The sequence below is a fragment of the Pelophylax lessonae genome (genome assembly GCF_965119305.1).
Source record: "Pelophylax lessonae genome assembly, chromosome: 6".
Classification (NCBI taxonomy): Eukaryota; Metazoa; Chordata; class Amphibia; order Anura; family Ranidae; genus Pelophylax; species Pelophylax lessonae.
In genome coordinates, this window is record NC_138773.1 from 204,001,505 (window position 1) to 204,021,892 (window position 20,388).

The window sequence follows — 20,388 nt, forward strand, 5'->3', positions numbered from 1 at the left end:
CTCCTGTATGAAAAATTCTAATAAAATAGTTTTGGAAAAAAAAAAAAAAGAAAAGTAGCCAAAGTTCTGTAGCATTCACAAATATTGAAACCCTGCAGAAAACCTCAACAAGATTAACAAAGCTGATCTAAAGAAATAAAAAATAAAAATATACATAGTACCCATTATTAATATGTATTGTAAATTATTCACATTAAATTGCAGCCACTGGTCAGTAACCATATTATTTGCCTTTTACAGATTTACGAGTGGAGTCACCAAATCCAAGAAGCATATCCAGATCTTGTTACATTAAATCTTTTAGGCTCAACCTATGAGACTAGGCCTATTTACTACTTTAAAGTAAGTTTTTTTTACCCATGTTGTTTGGGATTGTTTTATGTCACAACTGAGGCTTACCTTCAATGCTAGGGCTTTAATTGTCTGACTCCCTGAAAAAGTGCAAGTTTCAAGGCATAGCACATGCCTGATTATATTTTGAGATGCCCTCTAGCTGGCGCTGCTTCTAGGACTGTCAAATGATGTCCTGCAGCACAGAATGAGATCCCCTTCTGCAGTGGATGCAATGGCCCCACACCTCTTCAATAGGGCCTGGAGGCAGGAGGGGCCCTATTAAAGAGGATGTTAAGGCAAATTAATTTGTCTGCATGTAAACAGAACAAAGATCCTAAATTGTATCATTATTGGTTGGAGACTTTGCAATTGATGCTGATACTGACCCCCTGCAATGTCTTTTGTCTTTAAGATTAGGGTTTACAGTTATTTCCTTGAATTTCTGCCTCCTTTTCCTTTACAACATTTAACCAGATCACTGGTCCTTTGTAGAGTACTTTTTGGGTTTCCAGTTCGCCTATCATTATTTTAGGCACACTTTTCAATGACCCATTAAAGATGCCAGGTGCCACAGAGAAAGGATGCCAGGGTTCTGACATGAAGCCCTATTATGCCCTTGCTTTTCTTCAAAAGGCTTAGGTCCTGACAGGTTTTCTTTATTATTGCTATCTCATTCTCCATGTTTTAGGATGCCATGGCAATCCACGGCAAAGCCTTTCAAGCCCATCATGGAAGCATTGGCCCCAGTCCCCCACCCCTTTTTATTTATTTATAGTATGTGTGCACATTCCCCCAATTACTTTGTTCATGCCCAAACAGGGCCTACATTGTATTCTTTATATGCCTTTACCACAGTTTTTTTTAGCTTTTTGAGTTTTAGCAGATCTAATAATAATTTAGGTTTTTGGATTTTCCATATCCCGATTGCTTGTCAGTGCAGATTGGGAAGCCACTCTGACCATGTGGTTTCCCCCATGGAATGAATTATTTCCTTTTTCATTGGTATAATGCTCCTTAGGGCTGTGCCATTTTGTTTTTTTATTTTCCTTCTTACCTTTCTCTGACAAGTGGTACAACCTTCAGTGTCTATGCCTCCTATCTTTGCTACATCTCTTTTCTTTTCCTTTTCCCCCCTCCCACCCCCACCCCTTCCCTTTTTGAGTCAGTCGGGGACCACTTTACATCCTGTAGAAATCTTTTAGGTTACCTCTCCAGAACACACCTACCTCTATACAATGGGGAATAGGTACTCACTCTTAATGTTAAGGGACTTAACTCCCCGAATGAATGCACGGTGGTGTTTTAGCAATTCCAGTCCCTGGCAGAATCTATACTCCCTATTCCCTGGACAGGATCCCTCTCTCCAATTAGTGAGAGGGGTGGATCTGTCATGGGAACTTAAAGTGATACAAATTTTTTTTTCTTTAAAAATATTAAACATGTTTTTTAAACATTAAATGGTTTTGCACAGAGCAGCCTGGATCCTCCTCTTCTTGGATTCCGCACTGGCGCTCCTGCCCCCTACCTCCTGTTGAGTGCCCCCACAGCAAGCAGCTTGCTATGGGGGCACCCAAGCTGAGCCGCAGCTCCATGTGTCTATTCAGATATGGTTCGGCCCCACCCCCTCTCTTTCCTGATTGGCTAAATGATTTTGATTGACAGCAGTGGGAGCCAATGGTGCCACTGCTGTGTCTCAGCCAGTAAGAGGGAGAATCCCAGGATGGCTGAGGCACTCGTGCACATCGCTGGATAGAGATAGAGCTCAGGTAAGTATTAGGGGGGCTGAGGGGGGCTGCTACACACAGAAGTTTTTTTATCTTAATGCATAGAATTCATTAAGGTAGTAAGCCTTCTGCCTTTACAATCACTTTAACGATTCTCTTCTTTACGATGCTCCCCAGCAGACATTTAATCATTTGCACATTATGGAATACCTATCATTCAATAGATCCCTGGATACCTCTGCTCTAACTCGGTGAGAGGCACATAAAGTGGTAATAAGAGGGCACTGCATACAGCTTGCCTCCGCGCTTAAGAGAAAAAGAGCAACTAAGCTCCTTCAACTAGAACAAGAATTCCAGGAAAAATCTAAATTGTTTCCTTAGGCCCCCAGGCTTTGAAGGAAGCAATGAGAAAATTAGATTTGTTTCTTAATGACTGTGCAAAAAAGTCCCAACAGAGAATGAAATATGTATACTATCCTAAAGCCAATAAACAGGATACGTTATTAGCTACTAGACTACGCAACAGCTTATGCCCTGTTCTCTGTCGTGTCCCTCCCATGCATCCCAGATGAGCTCATTCATTAAACGCTGCAATAACAGAAACAGAGGTACTTTCTATCAAACAGTTAAAAAACAAAAACTTTTTTGGCCCAGATAGCTTTTAGCCCCATATTACAATAGCTTTCAAGATTTTCTTGCTCCTCTGCGAAGGGGCGCCTTCAATGACCTTAGATACCTGCAATTCTTCAACCTTGACCCCCTTTTAGTCTCAATCTCTATTATTTCGAAACCAGGTTCGGATGACATTAAAGTGGGGTACACACTAGTAGAAAATCTGCCGAAAATTCCCGTCCGAGGTAAAATCGTACGATTTTCGGCTAGTGTGTACACAACTTTCAGCAGCCGATGCTGACATTTTCAACGAAAAAAAACGGAAGGACAAATACCAAAATTTTTATCGTCCATCCCCAGATGACCAATTTTAGTTTAATGTGTATGCACTACGTCTGCGAAAAATCGGATACGAAAGCCTGCGCATGATCTTAAGTTGCTGACGACCCGGAAGTCTAGGAACAAATGTCCCCAAAAAAAAAAACGGATGAGAAATTTAGTGAACATTATGCACTGTCAACTAAAAACGGTTATGACCGCTGAGCATGAGAGAGAAAAATTGGAGGATATTTCGTCCGATTTTCGTCAAATGTGTACGAGCCTTAACTGGTCCAGCTTCCATCCCGTATCACTTTTTAATGTTGATGTAAAGATACTTACAAAATCACCGGTGACAAGGCTAAGCTGAGGCACTGGGGATCTCATTCACTTGGACCAGGTGGGATTTATGCCCATAAGACAAGCTAGTGAAATTAGTCCACCTTATAGAGGCAGCTTGCAAACATAATGTTACACTTATGCTTCTCTGGATATCCAGAAGGCTTTTGATTCTCTCTCCTGGCCATATTTGTTTTTTTTTTTAATCAGAATAGATGGGGCTTTGGCCTGAAATTCTGTACATGAATTCTTAAAATTTACAATACAAATAAGTCTTTAGTTAAGTACTCCGGATTCAGGTCCCCTAAATTCTCCATACTACAGGGTACCAGACAAGGCTGCCCATTATCACCTCTTTTATTTTCTTTAGCTATTGAGCCTCTAGCACAACTCATAAGATCCTCCTTACAAGTTGAGCCTTTTTACTGACAACGTTCTCCTGACAATCATCAATCCTCCCTACCAACTCTTCAGTAAATCTTAGTCCAGTTTGGCTTCTTGTCTGGTTTACAAATGAACCCTAGTAAATCCAAAGCTCTCAACATGCCTCTCTCTGCCTCCTTGTGTCAGTCTCATCAGCAATCATTACCATACCAGTGGGTGAATACTAAACCAACATATTTGGGAATGAAATTAATAAGCTCATACTCCACCCTATATGAGGCCAACTATCCCCCCTCTTCTTTCCAAATATCAGCAACATCTGGGTACCTGGTCTGGCTATACCCTTTCTTGGCTAGATTGCGGCAATAAAAAGAACATATTTGCCTAAATTACTATACCTATTTTACTGGTCCAGGTACCTCCACCTACCATGGCTGAGATTCAAAGGCAGGTAATACACAATATTTTAGCAAAATTCCCCCCCCCCCAAAAAAAAAAAAAGAAAGAAAAAGAAAAAAGAAAATTGAGCACTAATTCGCACACTTAGCCTTAAGCATACATTCCCTTTGCAAACCAAATATTTCCCTAAACAAAAATTCCCCCTCCACCCAGTACACATCTCTCCCTGCTGAAACCCCCCCCCCTCCCAGTGCAAATCTTCCCCCATCCTCTCTCTAAACTCAATGCCTCTTTCTTCCCAAATGTTCCCTGCTAGCACAACTATCCCTCCCCAAAAATGCACCGTTAGCACACATTCTCACCCCTCAAATTTCCCCTCCAAGCGCTAATTCTCCTCTCTCCAAATCCCCCCCACTCAGCACAAATCTCCCCCTCCCCCAAATGTACCCTCCTAGCATAAATCCTCCCCCCTCCTAGCACAAATACCCATCAATCATCCCTACTAGCACAAATCCTCTCCCCCAAATCCCCCCCCCAAAAAAAAATTCACCTTCTTGCACAAATCCCCTCTCCAGCACATTCCACCAAATCCCCCGTCCTAGCACAAATCCTCCCCCCAAATTCCCCTTACAAATACCCCCAATCATTCCTACTAGCATAAATTCCCCCCAACCCCATTTCTAACAGCCCCAAAATTCCCCATCGTAGCACAAATCCCCCCCATCACCTCTTCTAGCACAACCCCCCAGGACAAATCCTCTTCCTCTTATTCCCACAGCACAAATTCCCCCTCCTAGCACAAATCTCCCCCCCCCCTCCCCATCATCCCCACAGCAGAAATCCCCCCTCCTGGCACAAATGCTCTTTCCCCATCGCCACAGCAAAAAAAACCCCTCCTGGCACAAATCCTCTTCCCCCCCATCCCCACAGCACAAATCCCTCCTCCTAGCACAAATTCCCCCATCCCCACATCACAAATCCCCCCTCCTAGCACAAATACTCTTCCCTCCATCTCCACAGCACAAATCCCCCTCCTAGGACAAATCTTCTTTCCCCCACGTCCCCAGCACATATCCCCCCTCCTGGCACAAATCCTCTTCCCCCCTTCCCCCAGCACAAATCACCCCTCCTAGCACTCCCCACTCAATTCCCCTGCTAGAAAAAATCTTACCCTGTCACCTCTCAAATTCCCCATCCCAGCACAATCCTCCTTCCCTTCCTAGCACAAATACCCCCCCCCCCCATATCGATATACCCCCACCTGGAAGTAATTATCTTCTCCCTACCCCTCCTAGTACAAATACTCTCATCCCCCCTTGTGTCCCCAGTGCAGTTCTCCATTTCCTCGGCTTGGCTGCAGCTTTCCTCAAGCACGCAGACCTCAGATACAGTGCGGCACATCACTCTGTGATGCCCCTTTTCTGAGGCTTGATATGTCAGAGCTTTTCACGGACAGCTGGCGGGAGAGATGCCGCTGCTGAAGGGTAAAAGGATCGTGGCTCGGGAATGCCACTGGATGTCAGGTTGGGACTGATCTGGATAAGGAGGAGCCGAAGGAGAAGAAGGATCAGTCCCGATCTGACGAGCACTACAGTGACATGAGTGTGAAGCTGGGGAGGAGAGACAGACCACATCCCACTCTCTCCTGTCAGCTAATAGTCGCAGAAACACTCCGGGCAGTGCCCCCTCCACCTCCCAATCTACAGACACCCATGGCAGCTCCCTACTGCCCACCCCTTGTACCGGCCCTGACCATACCATCCTATTAAAATACTACATATAATAAATAACACAGATTGAAAAATAACATAAAATCAAACTAGCAAAATGCAAATAATACACCACTTTATCCAACATTAACAAAAAATCATAGTTAACCTATTACCAATATAATATGAAAACTACATAAAAAAACTAAATCATAAACCAGATTAAATCCTCACATCCAGCACTCACAGAGGAGAATTATTTATTATGATGGCCACAAGCAAAAATTATTTTCTGTGTCACCCTGTGGTGCATCGTGGTTGTAACCTATAGTGATAATCTATCACTGAAGGTACTCCTCAGACTGACCAGGGTATTGTGGAATGGGTGGGAAGAGATGTCCAAGACAGAATGTATCTTGGATAACATCCTCTTTTTACTATTGTTGTTAAAGACTCCGACTCCAATCCAACAACATCACTGGCCTTAAGAATCCGTTTTTTGAGTCTGCTGATGTCGACCATCCTAAGCCTGCTTCCTCAGCATGCCACCGCCAACAGGAGAGCACTGGCCACAACAGACTCATAAAACATCTTCAGCATTGTTTGGCAGATGTTAAAAGACCTCAGCCTCCTCAAAAAATAGAGTTGATTCTGGCCCTTCCTATAAGGCCCTTCAGTGTTCTTGCTCCAGTCCAGCTTATTATCTATGTGCACCCCCAGATACTCTACTACATCCACATCCAGTCCTTGGATGGAGAAAGGGGTCACAGGAGCCTCAAATCCACAACCATCCCTTTTGTCTTAGTCACGTTTAAATACAAATGGTTATCCTAACACCATGTGACAAAGTTCTCCACCAATCCTGTACTCACTCTCTTTCCCACTACCGCAAAGTCATGAGAAAACCTCCAAAGATGGCAAGACTCTGTCTGGTAGCTGAAATCAGTGGAACAGACAGTAAAGAGACAGGGAGAGAAAACTGTCCCCTATGGAACCCCATAATTGCTGACTACCCTATCCGACACAGTTTTGCAAACACACAGTATCAAAAGCACAGGAGTAGTAAAAATATAGGACTCACAGTGCTTGTTGGCTTATCCAAGTGTGCATATATGCGATTTAACATGAAAATGATGGCATCCTCAAACTCTAAATTTTTAGTAATCATGGGCTGTAACTGATGTAAAACAAGTCTCTCCAAGGTCTTCATGATGTGGGAAGTCAAGTCACTGGTCTGTAATCCTTGAAGCCACAAGGACATGGTATCTTCGGCACAGGAGCAAGGCACAAGGCAAGACTTATTCCACAACACAGGGGCCTTTCATAGACTCAGGTTCAGGTTAAGCACTTCTGGGCCGGAAGGTTTTACCCCCTTAATGACCAGGCCATTTTTTGGGATACGGTACTGTGTTACTTTACCGGCGATTGTGTGGACGTGCAGCACTGTACCCAAATAAATATGATGTCCTGTTTTTCCCGCAAATAGAACTCTCTTTTGGTGGTATTTGATTACTTGTGCAATTTTTATTTTTTGCGCTATAATCCAAAAATACTTTTTACTTTCTGCTATAAAACATTCCCAATAAAAAATTTTTTTTTCATAATTCTAGTTAACGTTATGGTGTCTGAAAACTGGGGAAAATATTTATGTAATTTTTTTTTTTTTACTAGTAATGACGGCAATCAGCGATTTTTTGTGGTGGACAGATCGGACACCTAACTGACATTTTTGACACTTTTAGGGGGACCAGTGACATTACTACAGTAATAAGTGCTAAAAATATGCACTGTTACTGTACTAATGACACTAGCAGGGAAGGGGGTTAACACCAGGAGCGATAAAAGGGTTAAATGTGTCCCTAGGGGGTGCTTTATAACTGTGTGGGGGGTGGACTTGCTGGATGAACACAGAAACCTGTGTTCCTAAATAGGTGGAACGCAGGATCCCTGTGTTCATCACTGACAGAACAGCAGTCTGTCAGGTTTACGTCGGTAGACCGACGTTCTGTCTCCACGGGGAGCAATCGCAGGTGCCCAGCGGCCATTGCATCCACTGGATCTGCTGATTGGCTCCCCCTGTATCCAATCAGTGCGTGTGCATGCCTCCAGTGGCTCGCGCACGCCCCCACTATCGGTCCCGCGAAACGAAGTACAGGTACGTCGGCAAGTGGATGAAGACCCATTGAAGGACACCTCCCAGCTGGTCTGCATATACCCTGAGAAACCTGGGGCTTAGCTGCCAGGACCTGCTGATTTTTCTGCTTTAAGTCTTCTCAACTGTCTACTCAACTTATCAGCTGTAAAAGACACTGATTTATTTTCCAACAAAGGAGGAGAAGAGTTGTTCTTATTATAAAAATAATGGGGGGATGCAATACACACATTAAAGGAGGAAGGAGATCTAATATGAGGAGTGAAGGGTATTTACCTCAACTTTGCATTTCTACAACCTTAAATTGGAGGGAGTCAAAGCCAGTGCCTGGCACTTGGTGCAATGCAGGCTAGCCCGTGCCTTTCCAACCAATCCTCCAATCTGTTTTCAAGCTGTCCCGACATGGGGTCAAATTTAATTATATAGTGGCTTGAACACTGCCACAAACATTTTAGGACTTTCATCTACGATATCTTGCACAAGTGATTGCAGAAAGAAATCTCTATGTTTATGCAAGAAGCTCTTCTTATTCAGCAACTGGCATTGATTACCTGGTGGCAACACACCTTGATGACCCATGTCTTGACAGCCACAAAGTAGACAATAGCAAAGTCTTGGTTATCTGGTATATTATCAATATCCAAAGTTAACTCCCTCATACAATGGTCCCTAGTCAACCAAGAGCTTACAGTTAAATGGCAAGGAATCTTGGCAAAATCAGCATTTGGGACCCCTGGGGCTCTCATTTTCTACCGAGTGACTTCAGCCATCGCCTTCTTGAACTCTAACTTTTGAAGCGGCCCTGGTCATGTTCCCTGGGCTAGACTGAGGCTACCCCCTAACCATTTCTCCCCCCTCCCTTTATGTCCCTTTCTCTTCGCACCCTCCCTCCTCTGATCATTTTTTTATTATTATTCCCTTAGCCTCTTCTTTCAAGTCCTACAATACATAGGGTTTTATTTTCTAAAGGCAAATTGACTGTGCCATTTTGCAAGTGCAGTTGCACTCTGCAAGTGCTGTTGCTCCAGAGCTTAGTAAATGAGGGAGAGCTATGCTGACTTCCACCATCCAATCATGTACAAGCAAAAATGTTGTTCTTTAAATTTTCTTTGCATGTGATTGGGTATTCTTTGTAAAGTGGAGCTTTACCTCATATACTAAGATCTGGAGCAAAAGTGCAAAGTCATTGGCATAATTCTTACGGTGACCAGGTCCCTACTAAGGATCCTTGTGATATTACTACCAATATGGTCTGATATCATTTTCTGTTTACCTGTTTCATATTGTTCTTTATACAGATGTTTATAAGGTTGACGCTCCTTTGTTTGCACAACATTACTTGTTATTGCATGCTTCAGTGAGCAGAGTTGTATATCTTCATGTTCATGCATGAAGCGCTTTGTTGTATATCTACCTATTTGATTAAAATCAATATTAATATTTAACAAGAAAACATTAAATATAATAAAATAAAAAAAGTGAAAACCCCCAATGTTGCTAAACATATGATATATGTCTGTGGCAGCAAAAGGTTTAATGACTTATTGTAAAATGGAAAAAAAATAGCTGCCTCTAAAGAAAATTAACCCCACTCATTACATCACACTTGATTTTTTCTAATATAACTATATGTCTTTTTGTGCTGAAACGACTTTTTACTAATTACGTGAATTTATTATTTTAAAGATTGGATTGCCATCTAAAAAAAACAAGAAAATTCTTTGGATGGACTGTGGAATACATGCCCGTGAATGGATCGCTGTGGCATTTTGTCAATGGTTTATTAGAGAAGTAAGTAATTATCTCTGCTAAACACAGATATATGTGTCTGGAACACAAACTTCTGTGGGAACATTGTACTGACAACCTTTATTTCTAAATATGACTGTGGAGTCTAATAGTTGTCAGCAAAAACACAGTACACCCAGCAGTTCACACATCCCTGATCAGATATACCCCCTTTCCTTTTCTGCAATAAAAGTCGGGAGTGAGGAGTCTTGTGCTTAAGTTTATGTCAGCATAAAGCACCGCAGTATGAGAGCAGGAATCACATTTTTTCTGCAAGTAAAAGACATTTTAAAGCATGTTCAAGTCAAAATTAGTCACAAAGCACCGCAGAGCACAGGTGTGGTGCAGTGAGCTGCAATAAGATGCAGACAAGCTGCATTTTTTGCAGTGCACAGGTAGGGACCATATGTCACCGCATAGCACCGTAGTAGCGCACCACGCTGCTGTCCGAAGACACGGATGAAATGTCATTTTGTGCACTTCAACCAAAGTTAATTGTAAAAAAAAAGGAAACTGTTATGCACTAAAATGCACATCACACCACCCCATAACATGTCTTACTGCAGCTCAAAACTGACAGCTGTCTGCAGGCTTAAAGCGGTTGTAAACCCTAGAAACAAAAAAAAAAAAAAAACCTGCAAGACAAAGGCATAATGGGCTAGTATGCATCGCATACTAGCCCATTATGTGTAACTTACCTTAGAATGAAGCCCCGACACGGACCCCCGGACATCGCTGCGGGCGCTGCCATGATCCCTCGCCGTCTCTTCCGGGTTCGGCGGCTCCGGCGCGGTGATTGGCCGGAAGAGACGGCTCCGGCGCGATAATTGGCCGGAGCCGCGATGACGTCACTCCCGCGCATGCGCGCGGGAGTGATTTTTCCGGCAAGCTCCTGGCAAGATAATTGAAGGTCCCCCCGGACCTTCAGAGCGCATGCGCCGCTCGCGCGAGCGGCTGCATGCACTGTAAATATCTCCTAAACCATGCCGGTTTAGGAGATATTATTTGTACCTACAGGTAAGCCTTATTATAGGCTTACCTGTAGGTAAAAGTGTCAAAAAGCGGGATACTACCGCTTTAAACTAAGCATTTAGCATGCGGGCAGTATGAGTGGACCCTGGGAGTTACCACCTTTGTTCTGCCAAAATAAGGGAGGGTCGAATGGGAGTGGGTGCACCGCGCCAGACCATGTTTAGGGCTTCATCATACCAGCTGCATGCTGAAACAAGCCGTTTTAGTGCATCAGCCATTGTCCATTGTGTTCAGACTGTGAGGGGTGGTGCCTTGCATTGCAAAGAGACATACAATTAAATACAGACAAACTGTGCCCTGTATTGGCTCAATCCCAGACTTACGATCTTGTATTATACAGGAAGTTGGCAACCATTTTCATAATTAAAACTGTCCTTTAACACTGCTGTATGATCTGTGATATCTTAATTCTTGAAGTAGAACACCTGCCTGTGTTCTTTGTCTTTAACATAGTTAAAGATAGTCATACTTATTAAAAATGTTCTGTTCCTGCCTAATTTATTACTACTTTATCATCTTTAGAATCCTAATTCTTAAAGAAGAGCTAAACCTTCTCATCAACATCACACATAAACATAAAATACACATTTCTTTCTTTTATCATAAAAGAAGATGGAGATGTACAAGGATCCAAGAATTGTTTTCTTCATTTTCTTTTTTTTTTTTTTAAATTGGACTGTGAAGTTGCCCTCATTCTTTGAAGTTAACACCATCTTGGCTCAGTTCCAGCACTTCTCTTCCTGAAGAGTGTCACTGCCACACACACACACACACACACACACACACACACACACACACACACACACTGTCACAATGGGGTTGATTTACTAAAGGCAAAAAGACTGTGCACTTTGTAAAGTGCAGTTGCTGCAGAGCTTAGTAAAATGAGCAAAAGCTCTGCTGACTTCCATCATCCAATCATGTGCAAGCAAAAATGCTGTTTTTTTTTTTTTTTCCTTGCACGTGGTTGGGTATTCTTTGCAAAGTGAAGTTTTACCTCATTTACTAAGCTCTGGAACAACTGCACTTGCAGAGGGCAATTGCACTTTGCAAAGTGCACAGTATATTTGCCTTTAGTAAATCAACCCCATTGATTCCCACTTTAGGCTTGTGATAGATTTCCCTTGTGAGGAGGGAAAGGGACTGATATAATGCTGCAGACTGCATGGAAAATCCCAGCACCACAAGTGTGCAAAGATTGGTGCTGACAATTAGGGATGATCGAACGGTTCAGGTCGACCATCGGTTCGACCCGAGCATTGACTGTTCGAAATTCGGCCGAATTCCGAACTTTTTGCTGAAAAAGTTTGGAATTCAGCAACCAGAACCGACCAAAATGCAATGGGACAGGAACTGGGCTTTAAAAGCCTGTGATTGGACCAGAACCATCAGTAAAAGCCAATTGAGGGGGCAGGAGAATGCTAGGAATGTGATTGGAGTGACTAGGGGGTCCAGAGGTCAATCATTAGTGAATACGCCCCCCAGTATATAAGATAGCCCCGCCAAATCTCTAGCATTTTAATACAGGGATGTGGAAGAGAGTGTAAGCAGTTCTGTTACTTCCGCTCTCAAAGTGTCATTTAGCAATTATTAGTGTGAGGAAAGGGATATCTAGTGTAGTTAGGGTACTATTTTCCACTATAGTTAGATTTAATAATCTAGTTTCTGTAGGGAAAGTGTTAAGTGTAAGGGTGACCGTAGTGTAGTGTAGGGTTAACTGACTCTGACTGCTATGGCAGGGTGACAAAACCCTTCCATGTCAGGGTGACCGCTATAGAGAAAAGATTGTTTCTCTTAGAACTGTTATAGAACAGGATGGTGGCTTCTCCCCTGTCACAGCCGGCTTTTTGTTGCAGGCATTTTATTGGGCTTTTTTGAGGACATGTTTGGAGTCAGGCATGACATCTGAACTTCTGTGTAGGGGTATATACACACACACACATGTATGTATATATACACATATATAGGTGTGAAAGTAGCAGAAACCTATGCTTGCGCTAATGAAATAATTAACAGGCATATGGCTTCTCTGCTAACACACCTATATATGTGTATGTGTATAAATACATATAAGTGTGTGTGTATATATACCCATATACAGAAGTTCAGATGTTATGCCTGCCTCCAAAGACCCCCAAAAAATGCCAAAAAAGAACGCCTGCAACAACACACCCGGGCGTTTTTGTAGCAGGCGTTTTTTTGGGCATTTTTTGGGCGTCTTTGGAGGCAGGCATAACATCAGAACTTCTGTGTAGGGGTATATATACACACACACATGTATGTATATATATACACATACACATATATAGGTGTAAAAGTAGCAGAAACCTATGCTTGCGGTAATGAAATAATTAACAGGCATATGTCTTTGGAGGCAGGCATAACATCTGAACTTCTGTATAGGGGTATATATACACACACACACACATGTATGTATATATACACATACACATATATAGGTGTGAAAGTAGCAGAAACCTATGCTTGCGCTAATGAAATAATTAACAGGCATATGTCTCCGCTCCTATCACACCTATATATATGTATGTGTATAAATACATATAAGTGTGTGTGTGTGTATATATACCCATATACAGAAGTTCAGATGTTATGCCTGCCTCCAAAGACCCCCAAAAAATGCCCAAAAAAAACGCCTACAACAACACACCTGGGCGTTTTTGTAGCAGGCGTTTTTTTGGGCATTTTTTGCGCGTCTTTGGAGGCAGGCATAACATCAGAACTTCTGTGTAGGGGTATATATACACACACACACATGTATGTATATATACACATACACCTATATAGGTGTGAAAGTAGCAGAAACCTATGCTTGCGCTAATGAAATAATTAACAGGCTGTCAGGGTACTACCAACATCTTGGGCAATCAGCGAATTCGCGCATTGGCGCGAATGCGCATGCGCGCCCAATCTCGGGCAAACGCAGTCCGGAATGTGCGTGCACCAATGCGCACGCACATACGCAAGTGCGTAATGGCGCTTGGCGCCAAGCGGCCTATTTAAAGCCAGCAATCACAACAACTAGTTGCTGAATGATCAACAGCCTCCCGTGTTCCCTGTGCCTTGTAAACCTGCTGATCGTGATTTCCTGTTGCCGACCCGGACTGTTTGACGTTGTTTCTCCTGGCTCCTGACCCCTTGGCTTACTCTTGGATTCCTGTTGTCTTCTCCAATACTTGACCTCGGCTTGGCTCCTGACTTCTCTCCAGCATTCTCCCAGTCTGTTCCTGTTGCACCTTGCTATTGCCTGGCTTGCCAAAGTGTTCCGGACCTGCTTGGAACTTCACAACAAGCTCTGTTCCTGCTTCCATCTGGTCATCCCAACCGGCAACCCGTGCTACTTTGGGCACAGCACTCCCTGTCCCACTTCCAGGGGTGCTCTGCACCTAGCCACAAGGGGGAGCCCTCTCTACACTTCGGCTTCGGATCAGGTATGTGACAGTATCATCCAGCCATGACAAAAGCCAAGAGAGGTGTCTCCCCATTGGAAGCTTTATGTCAACAAGTAACAGCATTAACCCAGGCGGTTAAGAACCTCCAAGATGGTTACTTCCAGATAGAAGGTTGCCTCCAGAACCTGTCAGCACCATCTTTGCTGGCAACCCCTGGTCCATCCGCTGCAGTCTCCGCCTCTGCTCCTTCAGCTTCAGGATACTCAGCACCTGCTATGATGGCTCCTCCCCCTGAACCGAGGGTACCCACTCCGGAACGTTTCTCTGGTGACCACAAGAAATTCAAGTCGTATAAAAACGCTTGCCTGCTATATCTGGCTCTACAACCTAGAACTTTTGCCTCAGAAACAGTTAAAGTGGGGTTTGTTATTTCCTTATTATCCGATGAACCCCAATCATGGGCCCACCATCTGTTGGAACAGAAAGACCCTGCCTTGAACTCTATAGACGTTTTCTTTGCTTCTATGGGTCAATTGTATGATGACCCACAACGCACGGCCACTGCCGAGGCAACCCTCCACAAGTTACAGCAAGGCCGACGCCCTGTGGAGGACTATACCGTGGACTTTCGTAGGTGGGCTGCAGACATGGGTTGGAATGAGGCCGCCCTCAAATATCAGTATCGGCTAGGCCTGTCCGAGACCCTTAAGGATGAGCTAGCAAGAATAGAGACCCCCCACCACATTGGAAGGTCTCATTTAGCTTTCTATTCAGCTGGACAGACGTTTACGGAACGTGCACAATTCTTTCACCCGTCTTGGATGCTACCCAAAGTTCCGCCAACTCCGGCACGCTGCCCACTGCTGCCAGTCCGATTCCCCCTGACGAACCGATGCAGATTGGGGCAGTCCGCACAGCTTTAACTCCTGCTGAACGACTTCGTCGCCGGAAAGCAAACCTGTGCCTTTACTGTGGAGGAGATGGACACTTCTGGAAAGTAGCAGAAACGTATGCTTGCGCTAATGAAATAATTAACAGGCATATGTCTCCGCTCCTATCACACCTATATATGTGTATGTGTATAAATACATATAAGTGTGTGTGTATATATACTGTGGGGATTTGCTCGGTGGCGGGCGTGGATGACCCCTTGGGGGGATTCGTTACACAGGGAGATAGCCGAGAAGTGGTTGCAAATAACAGTTTGGTTTATTCATGCAATTTTCTTCACACAAGTGCAAGCGTCAAAAACATCAAAATAAAATAAAACACAAAATAAATCCTTGCCACTGTGGGCGGCTACCTTCTCACATACAGGAACCTACCTACGGAGTCTGTCTCCAACCTACTGTTGGGCAAACTTTGCTGATCCTACAGCAGACACTCAATAGTCCATGTTTTTCTTCACACAACAAATGTCCATTGAACATGTCCCTTTTCCTCTTCACATTGAACATGTCCCTTTGCTTTTCTCTTCACATAGAACACATTCCTTTGTTTGTCTCTTCACATTGAACATGTCCCTTTGCTTGTCATCACATAGCAAACAGTTCATTTATTTCTTCCACATAGAAATAGTTCATTTTCTCACCTTGAGAAGTCTTCACACTTTTTACCCTCCTCAGCGCACATCGCTCCAGGAGGTCTTCTCCCATGCTCACACAGCGTTGGGAGGTACACATCTGACTGTCCTCCTCTCCCCAGCTTCACACAGCGTCAGGAGGCAACAATCCATAGACTTCCTTTGGACAAATTATAGAGGCCTTAACTTCCTCATTCCGAACAGCTGAATGGTTTTCAACTTCTTTACACCTTCCTGCTGCCTTTGCAGCCGACACCCTATAGTAATTGGTGAATTGTCTAAACCAGGTGGAAATGTATCTCCTGTCTGTGACTACATCCACAGATTTACCTGACTTCCTGTCACAATACCCATATACAGAAGTTCAGATGTTATGCCTGCCTCCAAAGACCCCCAAAAAATGCCCAAAAAAAACGTCTGCAACAACACACCTGGGCATTTTTGTAGCAGGCGTTTTTTTGGGCATTTTTTGGGCGTCTTTGGAGGCAGGCATAACATCATAACTTCTGTGTAGGGGTATATATACACACACACACACATGTATGTATATATACACATACACATATATAGGTGTGAAAGTAGCAGAAACCTATGCTTGCGCTAATGAAATAATTAACAGGCATATGTCTCCGCTCCTATCACACCTATATATGTGTATGTGTATAAATACATATAAGTGTGTGTGTATATATACCCCTATACAGAAGTTCAGATGTTATGCCTGCCTCCAAAGACCCCCAAAAAATGCCCAAAAAAAAGGCCTGCAACAACACACCTGGGCGTTTTTGTAGCAGGCGTTTTTTTGGGCATTTTTTGGGCGTCTTTGGAGGCAGGCATAACATCAGAACTTCTGTGTAGGGGTATATACACACACACACATGTATGTATATATACACATACACATATATAGGTGTGAAAGTAGCAGAAACCTATGCTTGCGCTAATGAAATAATTAACAGGCATATGTCTCCGCTCCTATCACACCTATATATGTGTATGTGTACAAATACATATAAGTGTGTGTGTATATATACCCATATACAGAAGTTTAGATGTTATGCCTGCCTCCAAAGACCCCCAAAAAATGCCCAATAAAACGCCTGCAACAACACACCTGGGCGTTTTTGTAGCAGGCGTTTTTTTGGGCATTTTTTTGGGCGTCTTTGGAGGCAGGCATAACATCAGAACTTCTGTGTAGGGGTATATATACACATACACACATGTATGTATATATACACATACACATATATAGGTGTGAAAGTAGCAGAAACCTATGCTTGCGCTAATGAAATAATTAACAGGCATATGTCTCCGCTCCTATCACACCTATATATGTGTACGTGTATAAATGCATATAAGTGTGTGTGTATATATACCCATATACAGAAGTTCAGATGTTATGCCTGCCTCCAAAGACCCCCAAAAAATGCCCAAAAAACTCCTGCAACAACACACCTGGGCATTTTTGTAGCAGGCGTTTTTTTGGGCATTTTTTGGGGGTCTTTGGAGGCAGGCATAACATCTGAACTTCTGTATATGGGTATATATACACACACACTTATATGTATTTATACACATATATAGGTGTGATAGGAGCGGAGACATATGCCTGTTAATTATTTCATTAGCGCAAGCATAGGTTTCTGCTACTTTCACACCTATATATGTGTATATATACATACATGTGTGTGTGTATATATACCCCTACAGAGAAGTTCTGATGTTATGCCTGCCTCCAAAGACGCCCAAAAAAATGCCCAAAAAAACGCCTGCTACAAAAACGCCCAGGTGTGTTGTTGCAGGCCTTTTTTTGGGGCATTTTTTGGGGGTCTTTGGAGGCAGGCATAACATCTGAACTTCTGTATAGGGGTATATATACACACACACTTATATGTATTTATACACATACACATATATAGGTGTGATAGTTTTCTGCTACTTTCACACCTATATATGTGTATGTGTATATATACATACATGTGTGTGTGTGTGTGTATATATACCCCTACACAGAAGTTATGATGTTATGCCTGCCTCCAAAGACGTCCACAAAAAAGCCCTATAAACGCCTGCAACAAAAAGCCGGGTGTAAAAGTAGCGAAGCCACTAACCTAGTCTATATTAATTCTAATACGCTAAATCCAAAGAAATCTCATTTTTTTTTCAATAATTTTTTTCAATAATTGGCTCTCTATCAAAAATGACAATTTTTAAGAACTTTTTTTGTGTGATTAATAGGGATAATCGAACTTTTGAAAAGTTCGGTTCGGCCAGAACATCCGAACTTCCAGAAAGTTCGGCCCGGATTTCAGAACCCCATTGAAATCAATGGGACCCGAACTTCGGTAATCAAAAAACACAATTTTTAAGCCCTAAAACCCAATAAATGCCCCTAAAAAGTCCCTAGGGTTCTGGGTCATGCCCCATTAACTATTAATCACACAAAAAAAGTTCTTAAAAATTGTCATTTTTGATAAAAAAGCCAATTATTGTAAAAAAAAAAAAAAAAAGAGAGAGATGTTTTGACTTTGGATTTAGTATCTGGGGGGTCTAAAAAGTGTACATGTGAAGTTTCAGCTCTGTAGCATGTCCAGAACCATGAAAAAAAAAAGATAAATTTTCAATAGAACAGGGATGTGGGACCCTCCTTTTACACCTATATGATTTTTTTTTTCTGGTTCTGGACATGCTACAGAGCTGAAACTTCACAGGTACACCTTTTAGACCCCCCAGACACAAAATCACACAAAAAAAGTTCTTAAAAATTGTCATTTTTGTTAAAAAAGCCAATTATTGAAAAATTAAAAAAAAAAAGAGATTTTTTGATTTTTACTTTGGATTTCGTATCTGGGGGGTCTGAAAAGTGTACATGTGAAGTTTCAGCTCTGTAGCATGTCCAGAACCATAAAAAAAAAAGATCGTTTGTATTAGAACACTTTCAGCACAGGAGTTTTCACACCTTGCCGGTTTAATAGCAGGCATTTTTTTGGGTTCTTTGCAGTCAGGAAAAACATCTGAACTTGTGTATAGTGGTACTGTGCACAAGTTCTGATGTTTTGCCTGCCTCCAAAAACCCCCAAAAAATGCCAGCAAAAACACACCTGGGCATTTCTTTTTTGACGCTAGCGTTTTTTTTGGCATTTTTTTGGGTTCTTTTGAGGCAGGCAAAACATCTGAACTTGTGTATAGTGGTGTATATACACACATACATATATTTATATACACACCTATACATATATAGGTGTGATAGTAGCAGAAATATATGCTTGCGCTAATGAAATCATTTACAGTAATATATTTCTGCTACTATCACACCTATATATGGCTAGGTGTCTATATACATATAATTATGTGTGTATATATACCACTATACACAAGTTCAGATGTTTTGCCTGCCTCAAAAGAACCCCAAAAAATGCCAAAAAAAACGCTAGCGTCAAAAAAAAAAAATGCCCAGGTGTGTTTTTGCTGGCATTTTTTGGGAGTTTTTGGAGGCAGGCAAAACATCAGAACTTGGGCACAGTACCACTATACACAAGTTCAGATGTTTTTCCTGACTGCAAAGAACCCAAAAAAATGCCTGCTATTAAACCGGCAAGGTGTGAAAACCGAGAAGAGAAGCCAACGCCCTGTGCTGAAAGTGTTCTAATACAAACGATATTTTTTTTTATGATTCTGGACATGCTACAGAGCTGAAACTTCACATGTACACTTTTTAGACCCCCCAAATACGAAATCCAAAGTAAAAATCAAAAAATCTCTTTTTTTTTTTTCAATAATTGGCTTTTTTTATCAAAAATGACAATTTTTAAGAACTTTTTTTGTGTGATTTTGTATCTGGGGGTCTAAAAGGTGTACTTGTGAAGTTTCAGCTCTGTAGCATGTCCAGAACCATAAAAAAAAAGGATTGTTTTTATTAGAACACTTTCAGCACAGGGGGTTGGCTTCTCTTCTCGGTTTTCACACCTTGCCGGTTTAATAGCAGGCATTTTTTTTTGGGTTCTTTGCAGTCAGGAAAAACATCTGAACTTGTGTATAGTGGTACTGTGCACAAGTTCAGATGTTTTGCCTGCCTCCAAAAACCCCCAAAAAATGCCAGCAAAAACACACCTGGGCATATTTTTTTTTTGACGCTAGCGGTTTTTTTTGGCATTTTTTGGGGTTCTTTTGAGGCAGGCAAAACATCTGAACTTGTGTATAGTGGTATATATACACATAATTATATGTATATAGACACCTAGCCATATATAGGTGTGATAGTAGCAGAAATATATTACTGTAAATGATTTCATTAGAGCAAGCATATATTTCTGCTACTATCACACCTATATATGTCTAGGTGTGTATATAAATATATGTATGTGTGTATATACACCACTATACACAAGTTCAGATGTTTTGCCTGCCTCCAAAACCCCCCCAAAAAATGCCAGCAAAAACACACCTGGGCATTTTTTTTGACGCTAGCGTTTTTTTGGCATTTTTTTGGGTTCTTTTGAGGCAGGCAAAACATCTGAACTTGTGTATAGTGGTATATATACACACATAATTATATGTATATAGACACCTAGCCATATATAGGTGTGATAGTAGCAGAAATATATTA

The 20,388-nt window shown here is 42.2% G+C and overlaps 2 protein-coding genes across 2 annotated transcripts in view; both read left to right on the forward strand.

Annotated features, from left to right (window-relative positions):
• LOC309558932 (uncharacterized protein) overlaps positions 1–20,388 on the forward strand; it is a 754,545-nt gene that overhangs the window by 436,047 nt on the left and 298,110 nt on the right. The window lies entirely within an intron of this gene.
• The window catches only part of LOC309558934 (carboxypeptidase O-like), a gene marked incomplete at both ends in the record, with an annotated part of 74,891 nt that overhangs the window by 20,084 nt on the left and 34,419 nt on the right, over positions 1–20,388 (forward strand). Inside the window, 2 exons of the mRNA XM_082262031.1 lie at positions 241–342; positions 9,657–9,761. Of these exons, the coding sequence (XP_082118157.1) occupies positions 241–342; positions 9,657–9,761 (207 nt within the window). The remainder of the gene's footprint in view (positions 1–240; positions 343–9,656; positions 9,762–20,388) is intronic.